At 41.2% G+C, this 22,561-nt stretch overlaps 1 protein-coding gene and 1 pseudogene across 2 annotated transcripts; both read left to right on the top strand.

Annotated features, from left to right (window-relative positions):
• The first annotated feature begins 2,620 nt into the window (after nucleotides 1-2,620).
• LOC138817887 (small ribosomal subunit protein mS31-like) lies at nucleotides 2,621-22,180 on the top strand. Of its 2 annotated transcripts, none has more exons than XM_070008654.1 (7): nucleotides 2,621-2,794; nucleotides 6,640-6,918; nucleotides 13,305-13,463; nucleotides 14,464-14,604; nucleotides 15,488-15,567; nucleotides 19,447-19,590; nucleotides 21,885-22,180. In XM_070008654.1, exons 1-7 carry the CDS (start codon nucleotides 2,670-2,672, stop codon nucleotides 22,112-22,114), a joined length of 1,158 nt encoding a protein of 385 aa, XP_069864755.1. In that variant the 5' UTR covers nucleotides 2,621-2,669; the 3' UTR covers nucleotides 22,115-22,180. The 2 variants fall into 2 exon arrangements, with proteins under 2 accessions (XP_069864755.1, XP_069864756.1); XM_070008655.1 differs by lacking the exon at nucleotides 2,621-2,794 and adding an exon at nucleotides 3,063-3,245.
• On the top strand, nucleotides 12,646-12,727 carry LOC138817896 (U6 spliceosomal RNA; annotated as a pseudogene).
• Nucleotides 22,181-22,561: the final 381 nt, after the last annotated feature.

The following is a 22,561-nucleotide window of genomic DNA, read 5'->3' on the forward strand; positions in this document are numbered from 1 at the left end:
TCTAAAGCTCCTATGCTGTCCAAATCCAGAGCTAAGTAGTATTGTAGGAAAACTCTTCTCAACATCCACTGCTAAATGCAAAAGCCCACACTATTAGGTTGCTGCTTTTGCATCATACATTCAAGAGATCAGTACATTAACTGGCTGGAAACAATGCCCTCCTGTATCCTTAAAATTGTTCTATCCCATTTGCTTCAATGCTTGTATTTAGAAATACATTAAGTAGCAGTGGTTTATGCCTATAATCCTAGCTACTCAGGAGGCTGAGATCTGAGGATCATGGTTCAAAGCCAGTCCAGACAAGTAAGTCTGTGAGACATATATCTCCAGTTAACTACCTGAAAACCAAAAGTGGTGCTGTGACTCAAGTGTAGTGTGCTAGCCTTGAGCTGAAGAGCTGAGGGACAGCGTCTAAGCCCAGAGTTCAAGCCCCATGACCAGCCAAAAAAAAAAAAAAGGACATTAACTATATTTTAAAAAAAAAGTAATAGTAGACAGGTATGGCATTGTACTCCTATAATCCCAGCACTCAGAAGGCTGAGGCAGGAGAATCACAGGTTCCATGTCAGCCTCAGTTATAAAGTGAGACCCTGTCTCAATAAAATAAAGAAGAGCCGGGCGCTGGTGGCTCACGCCTGTAATCCTAGCTACTCAGGAGGATCGCGGTTCAAAGCCAGCCCGGGCAGGAGAGACCGTGAGACTCCTATCTCCAATAACCACCAGAAAAACCGGAAGTGGTGCTGTAGCTCAAGTGGTAGAGTGCTCGCCTTGAGCTGAAGAGCTGAGGGACAGCGCCCAGACCCAGAGTTCAAGCCCCACGGCCGACCAAAAAAAAATAAATAAATAAATAAAATAAAATAAAATAAAGAAGAATAAAGTCATTTTTCAGTATTATACCAACTTTATATTGTACTCTATTACTGGATGGTTTATGCTGGGAGTGGTGGAACATTCAATAATTCAATAATAAATGCCTTTCATTTAAAGTAGTTGTGTGTGTGTGTGTGTGTGTGTGTGCGTGGGCGCGCACGCCCGCGCACACACACACACGTGAGCGTGTTTGTTGGTCCTGGAGCTTGAACTCTGGGCCTGGGCGCTGTCAGCTCTTCAGCTCAAGGCTAGTGCTCTACCACTTAAGCCACTGTGCCACTTCCAGTTTGTTTGTTTGTTTGTTTGGTGGTTAATTGGAGATAAGAGTCTCACATATTTTTCTGCTTGGGCTGGTTTGAACCATGATCCTCAGATCTCAGCTTCCTGAGTAGCTAGGATTACAGGCATTAACCACCAGTGCCCAGCTAAGTGCCCTGTGTTTAACATCCAGCCACAGGTTCTGCCAGGGTTCATGGATCTTAGGCAGATCTGTTCAGTGTAAACCATGTCACAACATCACAGACATTCACATCCCAACCTTGATTCATTTCTCAGATTCTAAAATTTAGTTTAGGTTTTATTAGCATAAATTACTTGTCCAAATGGGATTCATTGTGATAATAGCCCAAGTTGTTCTCCATGTTGATGCCTAGGTTTGGGAACCTACCAGCAAGAGTACTTCTCCCTCATTTTATGAAGTGAAAGGGAAAAGCTACATTTTTTTTGTGCTACATCTTTTTCTTGCATGTTCAAAAAAATCTTTAAAGCCATTTTAAAAATATGAAACATACATGTCACATGTTCTAGTGTTATATCAAGAACTGAAAAGCCAAGTGCTGGTGGTTAAGGCCAATGTTCCCAGCTATTGAGAAGCTGAGATCTGAAGATCATGGTTGGAAACCAGTCTGGGCAGACAAAATTCTTAAGAGCCTTAGCTCCAGTTAAACAGCAAAAAAGCCAGAACTGGGGACCTAGCTCAAGTTCTCAAGTTCAGCCATGAATAGGAAAACTGAATGAGGCCCTGAGTTCAAATCCCAGTACTGCCCCTCCCCCTCAATAAAAAAATAGAGATTTAATAGAAAGCTTGCTTTCTCTGGCAGCATGTATTATGGGAAATAAAAAAAAAACTTTAAAAAATTTATTGTCAAGGTGATGTACAGAGAGGTTACAGTTACATTAGTAAGGTAATGATTACATTTCTTGTCTGACTTCTAACCCTTTCCCTAAATTTTCTCCCTCTTCCCCCCCCCCAATAACCTCTTAATCATGAAAGGAGTGACACTGATCAAGATTCATTGTATTCTTTTTTTTTTCTCTATCAAATGTGGTTTTTATTCAACTGACAATCATTGTATTCTTTTGCTGCTTTGTGGAATGGCAACTTTTCCACTGAACATAGCAAATAAAATTGTGTATTTGTGAAAGAGAAAGGAGGGAAGGAAGGAAGGAGGGAAGGAAGGAAGGAAGGAAGGAAGGAAGGAAGGAAGGAAAAAATCTTCGGTGGCCATGGATCCATTTCAGAGTATAACCTTTGCGGATCCTTTGTCCAGGAAAACAAGTCCCTGTCAGTCTGTGCCCTTTTCCTGGCCCTAGCATCAGGAGCCGCCTCCGGGGGGGCCAAGCAGGGGCCCGGAACACAGTTTCCGACCTTTGTTGTGCTCCGGGCTATGAACGGACAGGAACGAACCAGGGACAGAACGGAAGCTAGCGTGGGGCGGGGAGTGGGGATGAGGGGGACAAATTTGGCGGACGGACCACCTGTTCCGGTTGTCCTTGCAAGTCCCTGTGGTTTATCCGCGATGCTCCGGCGGGTGTCTGCGTGCCGGCCTCTGCTCCCCTTCTCCCGCCTCGCTCCAAGCCCCGCCACCCCCGAGACTCCGGCCGCTTCGATGGCGCCGCTCGCCGCCCCGCCGGGAACATCCAGGTAGCGCCTTGCGGCGGTGCGGGCCCGCAGGTGTGCAGGCCACCGCGGCCTGGTCGGGTGCGCGGGGTGACCCTTCTCGGACTCCCCGCGTCGGCCGAGCAGGACCTTAGGAGGCACGGCGGCGTCCGGGTGAGGGAAGGGAGGTCGTCCTGGAGAGGACCGGTGACTGGGCCCAGGTCCCGGCGCGCGGGGCCCGCGGCCTGGTGGTCTGCGGTCCCACCCTTGCGGGGTTTCTTCCCGCGCGCGGCTTTTCTCCAGTTAGTCAGGCTCCGCAGCCGGAAGGTTATTTTGATGGTCTCCCTCCTCCCTCCTTCATTCTTTCCTGTACGCGCATGATGACGAGGAAAAACCTACTTCAGCCAGGAGCCGCTGGCGCACACCTGTCATCCCTCCCACTCCGGAGGCTGAGCGCCGACAATCGTGGCTCACCAAAGCCAGGCCGCGCAGCAAAGTCCGTGAGACCTTTAAAAAAAAAAAACAAAAAACTCCGGTGAACTCCCAAAAAGCTAAACGTGGAGATGTGGCTCAGGTGGTAGAATGATAGCCTTGAGAAAAAGAAGAAAGAAAGAAAAAAAAAAAGCTTAAGGGACAGCGTCTAGGCCGTAAGTTCAGGCCCCAATACGGTCACCGAAAAATAAAAAAGACTATATTCTAGCAAGTAGTGGAAAATGCCTCTATACATTAGTTTTGAGAAGAAGTGCTGTGGTCTGCCTAAAGGTACGATCATTGTTACTGTACCCAAATCTGGCTGCTCACTGTACTTCAGACCAATTAAGTCAAGAGACGGGTGTTGAGAGAAGGGAGTTCATTTTATCCCCCCTCCTCCCCGCCAAGAAAAAAAAGAAGCTTGTTAATCAAGAAAGTAGAGGATGCTTGTCCAAAGCCTATCTTGCTAATTTAGGAGACCTATTCTATACGTGATGAGTGATGACAGACTGGTGGGTGTCTTTTCACAGGAAGAGGAGTTGGGTTTTTTAAGTTTTTTTTTATTGTGAAAATACTGTACAGAGGGGTTACAATCACATAAGCAAGGTAATGAGTACATTTCTTATCAAGGATTGTTGCCTCCTCCTTTGTTTTTCCCCTACCATCCCTTCCCTCCCATCTCCACAACTACATCCCCCCCAGCTTGCCTAAATTGTAAAGTTTATTTTTCCACATAACATCTTGTACATCTCATTGGGTCCACCTGTATCCCTATTTAAACAATTTGTTTTTTCCCTATATTAAGTGAAGTAAGCCAGGCTCAAAGAAACATAGGTCCCATGGTTTCCCTTATTTGCAATAACTAGTATATATTTGAGACAAGCAGAAAAGATAAGATGATGTTAAGCGAAATGAACCCCAAGATAAGGACACAAGTGGTTTTTTCTTTCTTGCTATTGTTTCTAACATATTTATAAGGTACCATGTGATTTTATTTTTTTTTTTTGTTCCTTCCCCATGGTATAACCCCTGTTTTTACTTTATTTGATGAGGAGGTTTGCAGTCAAATACCTACCTAATCCTAGTTGCCTGGTCAAGAGATGCTTTTCAGTTATACACATCTCAAGAACAAATATCATTTCCCTGGATAATTCTTGTCACTATTTTGTTCATGTGTAGTTCCTAACTTATTACACAATGGACAGGTAATTGTCCACACTTTTTTTGCTGATTGCCAAACTCATGGCAGTGAAAGGAGACTTCACCTGATGATTAGGAAAAGCAATGGTCAGGTGAGGTTAAAGAGGGTATGGTTGGGATTGGAAAAGATGGGGGAACAATGAAAGGTGTGATATTGTTCAAGATACATTGTAATTATAATAGGACATATTGAACTGAAACCACTTGTACAATTACTTAAAAATTTTTTTTAAATTACTTTAAAAAATTAGGAAATTAGATCTCAGGTTCCACCTTACATTTTTAGTTCTTTTTTTTTTTTTTGTCCGGTCGTGGGGCCTGAACTCTGGGCCTCGCACTGCCCCTCAACTCTTCAGCTCAAGGCTAGCACTCTACCACTTGAGCCACAGTGCCACTTCCGGCTTTTTTTCTTTTTGCTTATGTGGTGCTGAGGAATCGAACCCAGGGCCTCATGCATGCAAGGCAAGCGATCTACCACTGAGCCACCTTCCCAGCCCCACATTTTTAGTTCTTATTACTAGTTTATGTCGTCAACACCTGATATGGTACCAGGCACAGAATAAATACTTGCTATATTCAGTGACGTCTTAAAAAAATATACATTATTCCTGCATTATGAAACTAACATGCTCATTAGTTTTTAAAGTTAAAGTGGCAATGCCAAATGTGGAATCAGAGTAGATATTTGGATTGTTTAAAAGTAAGAAATGGCTCAAGTAGTTTGCCTAGCAAGCCAGAGACCCAGAGTATCAACTCCATTACTGCTAACGAGTAAATGAATGAATGTAGGAAATAAGTGTGAGGCCCTAGATTTTATATCACAGATTGGGGAATGGGAGGATATTTTTGGCTGGGTCTGAAACAGATGTAATCATTTGTGTTACTTTTTGTAAGGGTACGTAATGAAAATGGAGGGACGTCTGTAGCTACTGAATATTCTCTTTTCTGATTCACTTTGGCATCGTTTCCTGTAAAATGTACAGAAGGCTGTGGCTTTGAGCAGAAAACCCAATAGGCCTCCTGTTGAATCACTGTAACTAATAACCTAGAGAGCTTAGTTACAGTAATTGAGCTTCAGTTGGTTACAGGAGGCATGTTGTAATCAATTAACTAATTAAGCTGTAAGCTAATTAAGTTGTAACCACTTGACTGATGGACTTTGCTATAGTCAGTTAGGTTGTTTCTTGTACCTGACGGCCTTTCCTCTATAAAAGCTATCTGTTTTCAGAACCTGCTCTGGTTCTGGGAGTTTCCCACTTTGTGAATTGGTTTTGTTTTGTTCTGCTTTGCTTAAAGTCTACTAAATTTAATTGGTCTCCAGAATTTTTCTTCTAACATTACAAATAGTGGTTGGTTAATAGCATATTCTTCAATAAGAAAGGTCATTATAATAACACCCAGGAATGTCTGTAAGTATTCTTCATTATAGAAATTTTATTTTCATACTATTTGACTATGACATTTTATAGATAAGTATGAGAGCCAGGACTTGGAGTCATATTTCATATTTGAATTTGAGAATAATAAATCACTTATGTCACTGTTTTCTAACTCTTCTATGTCATCAAACACATAGAAAATGATGTTTGTATTTTTTTTTGGCGGGGGGGTGGGCAGCGGGGGTCCGGTCATGGGGCCTGAACTCTGTCCCTTTCAGCTCACGCTCTACCACTTGAGCCACACACTTCCGGCTTTTTTCTTTTTGCTTATGTGGTGCTGAGGAATCGAACCCAAGGCCTCATGCATGCAAGGCAAGTGCTCTACCACTCAGCCACCTTCCCAGCCCCCTGATGTTTGTATTGAACTCTGGGGTAAGTGGAAGGAGGCAACAATCTTAGAAGTATCATTAGTCCCAGGAGGCTAGTATATCAGTGCACCTGTACCTATTTGTGGTATACTATGTGGCTTAGGCCTCAGGAATTCTGAGCTACATGACCACAGATAAGTCACTTCCTTTTCTGTGACATGAGGATAATGCCTATTTCACAGATCTGATATGGGTATGAGAAAAAATACATAGATGTACGTTGTGTTCACAAAGCTAGAGGTATAATATATGCTAACCTATGGCAAATTGCTTATGTTATAGTCAGTAATCAAAAGCATTTAAAAATGGAAAGTGTTTGAACTAAAATTTTGTAAATTAAATTTTTTTTCAGGTATTGCTGTATTGTTTTATATTGTCCTCCTCATTTTTCCCCTCTAATCCATCTTTCTAGGACAGAAAATATTCAGAGATATTTGGGGACTAGCAGCATGATCTGTAGCAAGAAAGATAAGTCTGCTTCCACCAGTGAGACGTCTAAGACTTCAGAGAGCAAAGACAAAATCAAGGAGAACATCAAAAAAGACTTGCTAGGCATTATCAAGGACATGAAAGTTGAACTGAAGACAGTGCATGTTAAAACAACAAAGCCACCCAGCAGGAAACCTCATAAAAGTTTAGACACTACAGTTAGAAAGCTCCAAAGACCTACAGAAGATGCTTCAGTGGAGAGGTAAATGAAATTACAACTTGAATTTTTTTAAATTTTATTTTCTTACCAAGATACTGTACAGAGGGGTTACAGTTAACATCAGTAAGGTGATAAGTACATTTCTTGTCAAGCAGTGTTACCCCCTCCTTTGTTTTTCTTCTACCCCGTCCCTTCACCCGCCCCGCCAAAGTTGTAAAGTTCATAGTGTCTTGTGAGTCTCATTGTTGCAATCGTCCTATGTCCTTGTTTCAACATTTTTTTATTCCCCTTCCCCTCACCAAATTAGACAAATGCATATACAAGACGCAGTGTACCTAAATGGATGACAAAATACAGTGACAGCAGATATATACCATAGGAGGAAGAACATTTAAAAAAAAATCACATAGTACATTAAAAACAGCAACAACAGGGCTGGGAAGGTGGCTCAGTGGTAGAGTGCTTGCCTTCTGTGCATGAGGCCCTGGGTTCAATTCCTCAGCACCACATAAGCAGAAAAAGCTGGAAGTGGCACTGTGGCTCAAGTGCTAGAGCACTAGCCTTGAGCTGAAGAGCTGAGGGACAGGGCCCAGGCCCAGAGTTCAGGCCCCACGACCAGCAAAGAAAAAAAACCAGCAACAACAAAGAAAAACCTCTTGGGTCCATATCTTGGGGTTCATTTTGCTTAGCATCATCTTTTTTTTTTTTTTGGTCGGTCGTGGGGCTTGAACTCTGGGCCTGGGCGCTGTCCCTCAGCTCTTCAGCTCAAGACGAGCACTCTACCACTTGAGCTACAGCGCCACTTCCGGTTTTCTGGTGGTTTATTGGAGATAGGAGTCTCACTGTCTCTCCTGCCCTGGCTGGCTTTGAACCGAGATCCTCAGATCTCAGCCTCCTGAGTAGTTAGGATTACAGGCATGAGCCACCAGCACCTGGCTTAGCATCATCTTATATGGTCATATGTACATAGCTTTTAAGCGTTTCTGCTTATCTTAGACATACACTAATTATTGCAAATAAGGACAACCATGGGACCTATATTTCTTTGGGTTTAGCTTACTTCACTTAATATAATTTTTTCCCAAGTCTTTTCATTTCTTAGCAATTAGGGCAGTGTCATTCTTTCTAATGGAAGTGAATTCCATTGTGTATGTGAGGGGCATCTGGGTTGGTTCCATATCTTAGCTATGGTGAATAATGCTGCAATAAACATAGTTGTGCTGGTAGCTTTAGTATGGCCTTTTTGTGATCATTGGGGTAAATGCCTAGAAGTGAGATTGCTGGGTCATAGGGGAGCTCTATGTGTAGTCTTTTGAGGAACCTCCATACTGTTTTCCAGAGCGGTTGAACAAGTTTAAACTCCCACCAACAGTGAAGTAGAGTTTCCTGAATATTCTTTGAAAGGGTTTTTGAAGCATCAATAAGCCTTTTCTTTTAGTAAAAAATGTTTAGAATACTTGATAGGTATTGAATTAGTGAAAGGTAATCAGCTTATCAACAGATAACTAGTGATTACTTGAGTGCTATCATTTCATATTTATGTCATAACAGGTCATCTGTATAGAATCTAGAGAAATTATCTGAGGATTCTAACATTCTTTTTTTGGTTGGTCCCAGGGCTTGAACTCAGGGCCTAGGCTCTGTCCCTGAGCCTCTCTGCTCTACCACTTGAGCCACAGTGTCACTTCCAGCTTTTGCTGTTTGTGTGGTCTGAGGAATCAAATCCAGGGCTTTATGCATGCTAGGCAAGTACTCTACCACTAAACCACATCCCCAGCCCCTCTAACGTTTTCTTATGCTATTTAGTTGCCCCTTTAAACTGTTAACTGTGTCATGCACATCTTGGTTTGAAGGTCTCATTATGACAGGAAAAGACTTCTTTAACATTTTCTTTTTCAGTATTCCTTCCAGCCAGGCACTGGTGGCTGGCTACTCAAGAGATGGAGATCAGGAGGATGGTCATTTGAGGCCAGCTCAAGTAAAATGTTTCTGAGACCACCATCTCCACCAACAGCTGGGTGCAGTGACACATCTGTCATCCCAACTATGTGGATAGCATAAGAAGGGGATCATGGTCCAGGCTGGTCTGGTCAAAAAATGAGACTCTATCTCAAAACCAGAGTGCAAAAAGACTGAAGGTGTGGCTTGAATAGTAGAGAGACTTGCTAGCAAGTACCAAACCCTGAGTTCATAACCTATCCTGCCCCTCCCATCCTTCAGAGCTGAGCACAGTGGTGCATACCTAATCCAGTCCATTGGAGGCTAAGGTAGCAAGATCATAAGTTTGAGGCTTGCCTGGGTTACTTTGTCTTAAAAAGTAAAAAACATTGCTTCTGGAGTAGAGTTCAGCATGTTGATTACAACTGTTTGTTGTTGTTGTTGTTGTTTTTGTTTTTGTCGGTTGTGGGGCCTGAACTCTGGGCCTGGACACTGTCCCTCAGCTCTTCAGCTCAAGGGTAGCGCTCTCCCACTTGAGCCACAGCGCCACTTCTGGCTTTTTCTGTTTATATAGTGCTGAGGAATCAAACCCAGGGCTTCATGCATGCAAGGCAAGCACTCTGCCACTGAGCCACCTTCATTCCCAGCCTGATTACAACTGTTTTATATGATTTTTTTTTTTTTTTGTCAGTCATGGGGCTTGAACTCTAGGCATGGGCACTATCCCTGAGCTCTTCAGCTCAAGATGAGCATTCTACCACTTAAGCCAGAGTGCCACTTCCGGTTTTCTGGTGGAAAATTGCAGATAAGAGTCTCAGGGACTCTCCTGCTCAGGCTGGCTTTGAACCGTGATCCTCAGATCTCAGCCTCCTGAGTAGCTAGGATTACAGGTATAAGCCACCGGCACCTGGTATATAACTTTCTTTAATCAGGAATTCATGTTTTCTTTCTTCTATGCTTTCTTTTTTTCCAGTGCACTATAATAGTGCTTATCAACATATCTAACTTATCTGATTCTGAGTGCAGTCAGCAATAGTGTTGTATTACAGCTTAAGTAGTTTTTTATTTTAGTGGAATGTAAAATATTCTTTGTAAATAGACAATGTCATCCATTCAAGTAATAAGGTTTGTAACTTTGGGATCTCTATCACTGCCCGTTTACCGGAAGACATACTGGAGGTTCTTGTGTTCCAAAATGATTTAACATTTTTTGGAACTTCTTACTTTTTACTTTCTATCAGAAGTTCCGCTAGGGGCTGGGAAGTTGCCTAAGTGGTAGAGCGCTTGCCTTGCATGCATAAGGCCCTGGATTCCATTCCTCAGCACCACATAAGCTGAAAAAAGCCGGAAGTGGTATTGTGGGAGAGTGCTACCCTTGAGCTGAAGAGCTGAGAGACAGCGCCTGGGCCCAGAGTTCAGGCCCTCGATAGTTTAAAAAAAAAAAAAAAAAAAAAGCTCCCCTGGAATGCATAGTTGGGTGGAAGGCAGTGAGTTCATTCAAATAGGGAGTACTGAATTCCATGTTTGGTCCAGCCTCACAAGATATGGAATGTCCCTTCTCTCCCATTCTGTCCATTCTGTTCCCTCAGGGAACTGAGAAGAGAAATATGGGTGCCAGTATGGCACTGAAAATGTTGCTCTCTTTACTTCCCAAAAACTAAACACATCACACCTGATAACCATAGAAAACCAGCTGGATTATAGGCAGTGTGGTCAGCACAAAATTGACCCATAGAGGGCACCATATTAAGACTTGCCCCAGACCACTGAAGGAACCCTAGAAATCGCTTGTGGCTTTGATGTAAGAACTGTCCACTATAATGGGGCCTCCTGGCTTGCATGGAGCAGCCCTCTGTCTCTACTCTCGCATGACTGTGAAAAATGTCACCTGTATGAGTGCTACAAGGACATTTGCTGAGAGGACACCCTGAGAGGCTGTTGTACCAGCTGCTGTAGGTCTTTTATCTTCCTAACAGCCTGGGTCAGGTATGGCTGGGACAGCCTTGGAGAGCTGAGTGTTGAGTGGATGTAGCACGACCAAAATTTCTGCTTTCATTTTCTCCTAATGAAGAAACTACCTGCCCTAAACAACCAGTAAGAAAGGAGACTCACTGTTACTTGATTCGCTCCTTAGATTGCTGGTATAAGTGCTACAATTAACATTGTTTCATCAGCAAATTTTCTTTGACATTATATCTCAGTCAGAGTCCAAAGTCCTGGAGATACAACACTGAACAAAACATAGTCTGTGCTTCCTAACTTAACATGGGAGAAGCCAGGGGGTAGCACACACCTGTAATCCCATCACCTGGGAGACTGGAAAGGATTGAGAATCTGAAACCACCCAAACTACATAGCAAGTTATAGGCCAGACTTTTTTTTTTTTCTCAAAACAAAACAACAAAAACCGGTGAAGAAGTAGTAAGAAGTAATGTGGAAAAGGGGGATATACTTATGCCTGGATGTACTATGTCAGATAAACAGATGAAGAACAACAAAGATGGAACTGGAGAGTGCTATTTTTAAGGATGATTAAGGAAAAGCTCTGATTAACATTTTAGGAATAATATGGACAGATTCTAAGATTATTTCTGGACAGAAGTAGAATGGCTTATGTCCTGAGTGCAAAGTATGCTGTTTTGCTCAAATTCCATATTCTTTTCTTAAGACAAAATTCCTAAGAAGTGAGATTACTGGACTGGGCGCCAGTGGCTCATGCCTGTAATCTTAGCTACTTAGGAGGCTGAGATCTGAGGATTGCAGTTCAAAGCCAGCACAGGCAGGAAAGACCGTGAGAGTCCTACCTCCAATAAACCACTAGAAAACTGGAAGTGGTGCTATAGTTCAAGTGGTAGAGTGCTCGCCTTGAGCTAAAGAGCTGAGGGACAACACCCAGGCCCAGAGTTCAAACCCCACAAACTACAAAAAGAAAAAAAAAAGTGGGATTATTGGGTTACGATATGGGCATGTATTTACAAATTTTAATGTCACCAAGTTGCTTGCCAAAAGCTTTACACAATGAGATTTCCTTTCCTGAAGTTGTATGTCATGGTTTATTTTGAAGAAATTCAGATAGTATAAAGGGATGAAAGGTACAAGTATTTGTAAAATAATCTGAAATACTGGAGAATAGATAGTTAAAATGATAAAGGTTCTAATCTGTGCTTCTTGCACAGACTTATATAAAAGTTAATTATTTTCAATAACAGAATCTCTCCCATGATTTTTATTGGGCCATCTCAAATTGCAAACCCTGAGGCCGTGCAGGGTTCTAGACTGAGTACTTGCCTGCCTATCTTGCATACTGGAGTCAAAACTTCCACCTTAAAATGTGAAAATGAAGTTAGGAAGTTATGAAAGGAATACAGTGACATGGGTGAGGTTTAAGGAAGTTATGAAAGGAATACATACAGTGACATGGGTGAGGTTTAAGCAGTATTCGTAGATCAAGAGTTTTGAAAGTAGAACTTTCTTTGACTCATTGTTATATTTCCCCCCACATTTCTATTTTTCTTTTCTGATCTTCCAAAAGATCAGATTAAAGTCCTGATAAAGTCCGTCTAATCTTTATCCAGCAGTTTTAAGAATTTGGAGACTCTAGTCTTCATTCAGGTAGCACAGTACTAAAAGTGGAACAATAGCTGGGTGCTGGTGGCTCACGCCTTTAATTCTAGCTACTCAATAGGTTGAGATCTGAGAACTGCAGTTCAAAGCTAGCAGGCAGAAAAGTACTGTGAGACTCTAATCTCCAATTAACCTTTAGCAAAAGAGCTCAGGGACTGCACCTAGACCCTGAGTTCAAACCCCAGGACCCCCCCCCAAAAAAAAACCCAACAACTATAATGATACAGAGAAAGTTAGCAGGCTCCTGTGCAAGGGTGACATGCAAATTTTTGAGTTATCCTCTATTTTAAAAAATAATTTGGGGCTGGGAAGGTGGCTCAGTGGTCGAGTGTTTGTCTCGCATGCATGAGGCCCTGGGTTCCATTCCTCAGCACCACATAAGCAGGAATAAGCTGGAAGTGGAGCTGTGGCTCAAATGGTAGAGTGCTAGCCTTGAGCTGAAGAGCTGAGGGACAGTGCCCAGGCCCAGAGTTCAGGCCCCATGACTGACAAAAACACACACATACACACACACACACAAATAATAATTTGGAAACTTTAATTGCAAAGTAGGTAACAGATCCTATAGAAATCTAAGTGTAATTAGACGTTCATTTGTATCTTATTAAATTGCAATTCTTGGCTAAAAAAATATGTCATTTTCAGGTTTGTTCATGTGCTTCAGGAGTATATTCATTTACACTTTAATGTTTCAAAGTATATCTAAAACCCATGTCTAAAGCTGGGTATGGAAGCATACACTTGTAGTCCCTGCCTTCAGAAATTGTCCCAAGATATCCTCCCCACTTCATTTTACTTGTCACTAAACTAGGCACATAAGCATCATCCCTCTTCTTTATTTCCTATTTCTTCATTTTCTTTTCCAGAAGCAAGTCCCTGAATCCGGAGTTGGTGGCAGCTGCATCTGCTGTTGCAGAGTCCCTTCCCTTTGACAAGAAGATGACCAAGTCAGAGCTGCTCCGGCAGCTCCAGCAGCATGAGGCAGACACAAGGACACAGAAAGCTGGAGAGAAATGTAAAATTAGGTCAGTGGTTCACATAGTTGTGACAGTAATGGTTAAACCTAAAGTAGGCCCTTTTCACATAGCTGGTGAGCGATATGTGTTGCATTTGTATTTTATATCTGAAATGCCCCAGAAACACGTTTAGCAGTTTTTTTTAAACCTCTATATTAAGTAAGATATAGGATTAAGAAACCAACTCAATGACTATGACTCTACTTTTATTTTAGGAAGTTATGAAGCTTCTAGCCCCTTAAAAAAGTTCAGAGTAATGGTATTAAAATAAGCAAGCCAGGCACCGGTTGCTCATACCTGTAATCCTAGCTACTCATGAGGCTAAGTTCTGAGGATCACAGTTGGAAGCCAACCTCGGCAGGAAAATTCATGATACTCTTACCTGCAATTAACCACCCAAATAGCCAGAAGTAAAGCTGTTCCTCAAGTGGTAGAGCACCAGCAGAAAATAAATAAAAATTCATGGACGGTAGTCAGGCCCTGAGTTCAAGCCCCAGGACTGACACAAAAAAATAAGTAAATAAAGGAGCTAATAACAAAATAGTTTATGTGAGAAAATAGTTTCTAGTTATGCACTGTTGACTATAGACCTGTTTCCTTCCCTTCTCTTCGTGTGGAGCTGGGCTGTTTCCACACCGCACCTTTTACTTAGCTGACCAAAGACCAGAAAGCAGTGCCAATGCTTTGTTTAGGATGTGATCTAAATCAGCCATCCTCAGTGGCATTTGTTCCAAGTTATCTCAGGAAGGTAAAGAACAAATTTAGATATCTGCACTGCTAGTCAAAGGCCCCTTTTGTGTTTTTAACAGATACAACAGTGAACAGATCTTATTTGTTACTTATGTAGATGATAAGAACATAGATATGATTATATTTTAACTTATATTTTTATGTTATGTTAGTGCATAAAAGTGAAATGAGTATTAAATTGTTCGTCTCCTGTTTAAGAAAAGTGCCTTACTATTGCATAGCTAAGATTTCTAATATACTTGGTGTTTTGTTATTTCAGTTTCAGTAACATAATATCAGAAATGAAAGTTGTCAGAAAACCTACAGCTAGAGTTAGAACAAGACCGGAGCATCAGATTCAGTTTGATGAAGAATCTGAGAATTATCTTGGTAAGAAGAACACAGCTGATCTTAAAAACAGGTATTCAGGCTTTGCGGCCTATTGGGCTTCATTTGTTTGGCTTGTTTCTACGTTAGCTGAGGATTTGCTGCATACCTTATACCTGGTATTGCCGATGGGTTGTCTGAGCATTGTGGGTGCCTGTACATTTGTCTTCCCACCTCTGTACCATTTCCTGCAAAGGGAAAGATACTCTGACTTTTTTTTTGGGGGGGGGGGTGGTCCGGTCGTGGGGCCTGAACTCTGGGCTTGGGCGCTGTCCCTCAGCTCTTCAGCTCAAGGCTAGTGCTCTACCACTTGAGCCACAGCGCCACTTCCGGCTTTTTTCTTTTTGCTTATGTGGTGCTGAGGAATCGAACCCAGGGCCTCAGGCATGCAAGGCAAGCACTCTACCACTGAGCTGAGGGATAGCGCCCAGGCCCAGAGTTCAGGCCCCACGACCAAACCCCCCCCCAAAAAAAGAGAGAATGCTTAGATTTATCTGTGCAGCCTTTTATAACTTATAATTAAACATTGCATAATTTTCTGCCCTTAAAGACAAATGGTGACTTCATCAGTTTCTATTTTAGCAAAATCTGTAGTTTTCCACTGTACTAAGTTCTCTGAAACTTTGATATGAAAAGGATCAAATAAAAATCACGGAAAACTAAGCTTACTTAAATAGTGAGGGAATTTGCAAATTAAATCTTTATGACTGATTTGTTATATCCTGAAACAAAAATTCAAGGTGCTATGTTCCTGTTTTTATAAAGTTAAGAGTCCTAAAAACTTGGCTAATTTAACTTAAATGTCTGATATGGATCAGTAATTTCTGTATAGACTATTTTATATCATTTTTTTCTCATGAACAGTTTATTGACAATTTATAAATATAATCACTAAAACATTTTATTTTAATTTTTAGTCTTCAGAAAAATTTATTCGTGGGAAAGAGACTTAATATTTTTGACGAAAAGACATTTTCTGAAGAAGCATCTGAAGCAGGTTTGTTAAAAGTACTGTTCCTCCAGTGGAGAAATGTCTGTCTCTCAAAGATGTTTTTGGTGGTGTGATTGGGTAGTGGTTGGGAATAGCCTGTTTAGGAATGCAGCTGTTGAGGTTGTTAATCCTGATCATACCTGGAAATGTTATAATCTGTGGACTCACAGGAGGTCAGGATTCCCAGCTGAACCATCCAGAGGTACATAGGAACTAGTAATTTACGGTAGTAATTTAGGTTAGAACATTAGTAATCATCTGCCATTGGAGTGTACCCTTTGTGCTCTTACATCATGATAAATAAACTGTGGTTCCTGGTTAGGAGTGCTCACTATTTTGAAGAGAAAATGGCATTTATAGAAGTAATGGTGAGATGGTTAGGCCTTACTCAGAAGATAGGAAGAAAAACAGTTGGAATGTAGCAGGTATGTAGTGTTTTATTTTGTTTGGTTCCAGTCTTAAGGCTTGAACTTAGATCCTAGGTGCTATCCCTGAGCATTTTTGTGTTGTATGTCCTGGTCCAGGGCCTTGAGCTCAGGGCCTGGGTGCTTGCTGTCTCTGAGCTTTTTGCTCCAGGCTAGTGCTCCACCATTTGAGCCACAACTTCACTTCTAGCTTTTTGCTGGTTAATTGGAGATAAGAGTCTCACAGAGTTTCCTGCCTGGGCTGATTTCAAACCAGAATCCTTAGATCTCAGCTTCCTGAGTAGCTAGGATTACAGACATGAGCCATCAGCACTTGGTTTGGAGTTTTGGTTTCTATTGCAAGTCTGACCAAAAGAGAAGTGTTCTTTGCTTAACATTCAATTTGTTTTCCTGATAGAGAAATACAAGTGGCTTCTAGCTTCTATACAGTATACATTTGTGAAGAATGGAGGTTGGTTTTTGGATCTCCGTATAAACAATACTGTTATGCAAGTATAAATAATACTGTTGTGCATGAAGTTAGGTGTCCTGGGAAAGCCTCTTTTGGCTCATTTAATCTTATTACCACTGACTAATATAAACATCTCCTGTTCAATAAACTCAAGTGACTTACAAATCATAAGAAATAGTTATCATAATGTTAAGTCCTTTGCAAACAAAATGAGCCATAAAATACATGTCCATGGAGTGCTGTGAAGTAGAACTGAAGGGAGGCCCGCCTCTAAGAGCGGTTGTTGCCAGGGCTGCTGCTGTGGGCATCTCATCAAGACAAAAGAGACATTGGGTTCTTGAAGGAGCCAGCCGAGTTTTTAAAGTTTCAAACTTCAGTTTTCTAAAACTGAAATTAGCTAGCAAGGAAACTGAAGTTTATGTCTTTTATAAATAGCACACAAATTTATGTAGTAACCATTCTACTCTACATTACTCTAGTCTAATAAGCTATTTTGTGTGGCTTTTAAAAAAAAATATATATATATATTTTTTTTTTTTTTTGCCAGTCTTGGGATTTGAACTCAGGGGCTGGGCACTGCCTCTCAACTTCTTTCACTCAAGGCCAGCACTCTACCACTTGAGCCACAGTGCCACTTCCAGCTTTTGCTGTTTATGTGTAACTGAGGAATCGAACCCAGGGCTTCATACATGCAAACACTCAACCACCAAGCTACATTCCCAGCCCAAGAATGTCTTTTGTTCTTGATTATACAAACCTATTAGACTAGAGAGTGTGAGAATATGGTTCTACATGACTTTAACTCCACCCTTGGAGAGGCTTGGGATTTAGAGACCAGACTGTACCTGTATAGTAAGACTGTCTAGAACAACAACAAGGGCTGGGATGGTAGCTCAGTGGTAGCATGCTTGCTTTGCATGCATGAGGTCCTAGGTTCGATTCCTCAGCACCACATAAGCAGAAAAAGCTGGAAGTGGTGCTGTGGCTCAAGTGGTAGAGTGCTAGCCTTGAGCTGAAGAGCTGAGGGACAGTGCCCAGGCCCAGAGTTCAGGCCCCACGACTGACCCCCGAAAAAAAAAAAAACTAAGAAAACCCCCACATGACCAAAAAATCCACTTTAATAAATTTTTGTGTGAATATGTTATCTTTTCTCTTTGGGCAAATGCTGAGTGAAATGCCTGTGTTGGACCACAAGTATATTCTTTTTTTTTTTTTTTTTTGTCAATCATGGGGTCTGGGAGCTGTCCTTGAGCTCTTTAGTTCAAGGAGAGTGCTCTACCACTCTAGCCACAGCATCACTTCTGGTTTTCTGGTGGTTTATTAGAGAAAAGTCTCAGGAACTTTCCTGCCTGGGCTGGCTTTGAACCACAATCCTCAGATCTCAGCCTCCTGAATAGCTAGGATAACAGGCATGAGCCACTGGTGCCCGGCTTGCAAGTATATTCTTAACTTCTTAAGAAACTATCAGGCTGGGAATGTGGCTTAGTGGTAGAGTACTTGCCCAGCATGCATGAAGCTCTGGGTTCAATTCCTCACTACCACATAAACAGAAGAAGCCAGAAGTAGTACTGTGGCTCAAGTGGTAGAGTACTAGCCTTGAGCAAAAGAAAGCTTAGAGACAGTACCCAGGCCCTGAACTGTTTTTTCAGTTTCCATGTATGTGGCTGGTGAGAATATGACTCATTCCTAAAAGACTTAAATTTCAAAAGTAAATAATGAAGCTTGTAGCATGGTAACATGGTACTAGAGAGCCACTATATTACCTTACTCATAGAGTTGGTTATGAAAATTAGATTGATATACCACAGCATTCAGTATCCCTTAGATTCTGTTTCCTTTTCTTGTGCTGGTACTTGAGCTTTTCCTTCATTCTTTTCCACTCAAGGTGGGTGTTCTACCAATTGAGCCATACCTTCACTTTCTGCTTTGTGTTGTTTAACAAGGTTCAAAACCAGTCCAGGAAGACAAAAATCTGAGATTTTTATCTTCCTGGACTGGTTTTGAACCTTGATCCTCAGATCTCAGCCTCTTGAGTAGCTAGAATTTATAAGAGTGAGCCATAACTGCCCAGCCCTTTAGTATTTTTGTTGTTCAGTTAGCTTAACTACTTTGGTCTTTAGTAGTAATATTACATCAGTGATAAATTTTGACAGACTAAAAATTAACATTCTGGACTATAAGCATCAGGATCACATTTATAAAAGATATTCAACCTGGGCACCTGTGGTTCATACCTATAATCCTACTCACTCAATAGGCTGAAATATGAGGATCACGGTTCAGAACCAGCCTGGGCAGCAGAGTCTGTGAGACTCTGTTTTCCGATTAACTATCAGAAAACTGGAGTGGCACTGTGGCTCAAAGTGGTAGAGTACTAACCTTGAGCAAAAAAGCTCAGAACAGTGCCCACGCCCTGAGTTCAAGCCCCATGATTAAAAAAAAAAAAAGGTACATTTCACAATCATAAATAAAAATGCATTGTTTTTCCTTCCCAGTAAAAAATAATAAGTACTTGGCATTGCAGTGCTATGAAAGCTAAGGTTTCCAGTTGGGTGCCAGTGGTTCATGCCTGTAATCCTAGCTACTCAAGAGACTAAGATCTGAGGATAATTTGAAGCAAACCTGGATGGGAAAGTCCATGAAACTTACCTCCACATTGACCAGCAAAATGTCAGTAATGGAGCTGTAGCTCAAGTGGCAGAGCTCCAGCTTTGAGCAAAAAAGCTAAGGCATAGCACCCAGGTCCCAAGTTCCAAGCACCAGTACTAGCACGTAAATGTATGCACACGTGTGCTTGCACATGCCCATGCGTACACAGCCAGAATTAAGATTTGCCATTATTGTAGTCTTTATATATTTTTTTCTTTTACAATTTTAGTTCTCATTGTATACTGTTTAATTAGGAATATCAAGATTTACAAATAGATTCTCACTTCCAAGTTGATAACATCTTTAAGAAGAAAGACATTTATGTTGCCTTGTGCTTACTTAAAGTTTTTTTTGACACAGAGACACCGCCTTCCCTTTGGGAGATAGAATTTGCGAAGCAGTTAGCCACAGTAAATGAACAGCCCTTTCAGAATGGGTTTGAAGAGATGATCCAGTGGACCAAGGAGGGCAAGTTATGGGAGTTCCCAATCAACAATGAGGCAGGTAAGTGCTACCTTCAGATGTTTCCAACATGTAGATATTTCTGAAAGATGTTACATTTTACAATATAGAGATTTATGAGTCTCAAAACATTGTAGATATCTTTATGATGTCAGCAAATTAATGCTGTTTTGCTCTCAGGGGCTAGAACTCAAGGCTTGCTAAGTAGTGCTCTATCCCTTGAGCCATTCCTCAAACCCCAACAATGTTTTATTTAAGGATAAAAGGATGAAGGATTACAAATCAAAGTTTCTAGTTGCAAGTGGGATGTTTCTTGGTGTGTTTTCTAATATATACAGCATTAGATTTGAAATTATAGTTCAATTTTGGAGAATGTTGCAACTCTTAGATTCTTTTCTTTTTTTTTCTTTTTTTATTTTTTTCCAGTCAGTCATGGGGCTTGAACTCTGGGCTTGGGTACTATCCTGAGTTGTTCAGTTCAAGGCAATTGCTCTATCACTTGAGCCACAGCTCCACTTCCTGTTTTCTGGTGGGTAATTGGAGATAAAGAGTTTCACAGACTTCCCTGCCCGAGCTGGCTTTGAACCACAATCTTTAGATCTCAGCCTCCTGAGTAGCTAAGATTACAGGTGTAAGCCACTGACACCTGGCTATAACTCTTAGATTCTCATAGTGGTGTTTTAACTTCATAAAACCATTGCCTTAAGGTGATGCAAGGTACTTGTGTAAGCTGCTGAATGCAAGTTGGGAGGGCTAGGCACTGTGGCTCACACCTAGAGTCCCATCTACTCTGGAGGATTGCAGCTCAAGGCCATCCCCAGCAATAAGTTAGTAAGGCCTCATCTCAATCAATAAAGCTGGGCATGATGGTGGATAAAATTTGACTTTTGAGGAAGTTTTAAGGTCTTTTTTTTTTTTTTGCCAGTCATGGGGCCTGAACTCTGGGCCTGGGCTCTGTCCCTCAGCTCTTCAGCTCAAGGCTAGTGCTATACCACTGGAACCACAGTGCCACTTCCGGCTTTTTCTGCTTATGTGGTGCTGAGGAATCAAACCCAGGGTCTCGTGCATGCGAGGCAAGCACTCTACCACTGAGCCACCTTCCCAGCCCAGTTTTAAGGTCTAAAAAAGAGATGTTTAAATCAAGTTGGGAAATTTTATTTTTTGTCAATTGCAAGACTTAAACTTAAGGGTCTGGATACTGTCCCTGGTCATCTTTGTGGTCAAGGCTAGTGGTCTACACTTGAGCCACAGTATCACTTCCAGTTTTTGAGTGATTAATTGGAAATAACAGTCTCATGGACTTTTTTCCCAGGCCAGCTTTGAACATGATTCTCAGATTTGAGCCTCCTGAGTAGCTAGTATTACAGGTGTGAGCCAGTGTCACCCAGTGGGGGGACATAATTTTAACAAGATAATTTTGAAAAGTACCACATATGCCGTACATGTTTTTGGGTTAATGTCTTTAACTATGTAAAGCAAGGTGTCTCATTCCAGCTCCTCAAACAATGCTTATCCAAAGGAAACAGGAAACTCATAGATCACTGCTCAGTACAAACTTGGAAACCTATGAATACTTTGAGAGACTGGCTTTGTAACCTGGAGCTTCCATACTTTGATGCAAAACTTGATGCTGTTGGAGAAAGATGTTTTGTCTATAGTGGCTCACTGTGTCATTTGAGACATAATAAAGAAAATGACACAGTGATACATCCTGTTGTTCACATTTTACTTCCTGGGTTGTGTTTTTCCCAAGAATAAAAAATTACATCTCATTAGCAACTAATGCTTCTATACTTTGGATGCTTAGTTTGGGATACATATTTTGTTTTTGAGGTTTTTTTTTTGTTGGTCGTGGGGCTTGACTTCTGGGCCTGGGTGCTGTCCCTCAGGTCTTCAGCTCAAGGCAAGTGCTCTAGCACTTTAGCCACAGTGCCACTTCCGGTTTTCTGGTGGTTTATTGGAGATTAGAGTCTCACAAACTTTCCTGCCTGGGCTGGCTTTGAACCCCAATCCTCAGATCTCAACCTCCTGAGTAGCTAGGATTACAGGTGTGAGCCATGGGCACCCAGCTTGGTTAGACATTTTTGTCTGTAGTTAATCTTTATTAAAAAAAACACCTAGAACCTATGTTTTTAACCTTCATATTATTCCTAAGGAAACTTAACACTTGGAGAAGTTAATTTGCCAGAAATTAGAGTTATTAAATTTGTGATTAAACCTAGGTCTACCTCCAAGGTTTATGCCTTCATGTTATATGTTATCTTGTTGATATTAAATCTGTGATTTAGGCTTCACATTCAACATTATAATGTGACTTCTTTTGTCTTGTTTTCTAGGTTTTGATGATGATGGTTCAGAATTTCATGAGCATGTATTTCTGGATAAGTACCTTGAAGGTTTTCCAAAACAAGGTCCCATCCGCCACTTCATGGAGCTGGTGACGTGTGGCCTTTCTAAAAACCCATATCTGAGTGTTAAACAGAAGGTTGAACACATAGAGTGGTTTAGAAATTATTTCAATGAAAAAAGGGACATTCTAAAAGAAAATAACATACAGATCAATTAATATCATGGAATTTTTTTTCAAGCTGTGAAAAGGTGGACATTATAATAAATAAAAATTTACTAGAAATTTTTGTTATTATTCCTAATTTGACTAGTATAAATGTTGAAATTTTTTTGAAAAAGTATGATGGTACCGAAAAAATATTCCTGAGAAAAAAGCCAGCGTTTAAAACTTCAAAACTATTATCTAATGGACTGGGGACATGACTCAGGTGGTAAAGCACTTAGTTTGTGCAAGGCTCTGGACCCATTCCTTAGCCCCAAAACAAACAAATAAACAAAATCCCACCCAGAATTAGGAACAAATTTTAGACAATCCTCCTAACATTTTTCATTCAGTGACCATACTTCTTTGAAATTCAGTAAGTTATTAGCCATATCTCAAATGGCAACAGAGTACTTGTTTACATTTTCCCCACTTTTCATTACTATGATAGACTATGTGAAG

This window comes from Dipodomys merriami, unplaced genomic scaffold (assembly GCF_024711535.1).
Source record: "Dipodomys merriami isolate MVZ:Mamm:240054 unplaced genomic scaffold, mDipMer1.0.p SCAF_700, whole genome shotgun sequence".
Lineage (NCBI taxonomy): Eukaryota > Metazoa > Chordata > Mammalia > Rodentia > Heteromyidae > Dipodomys > Dipodomys merriami.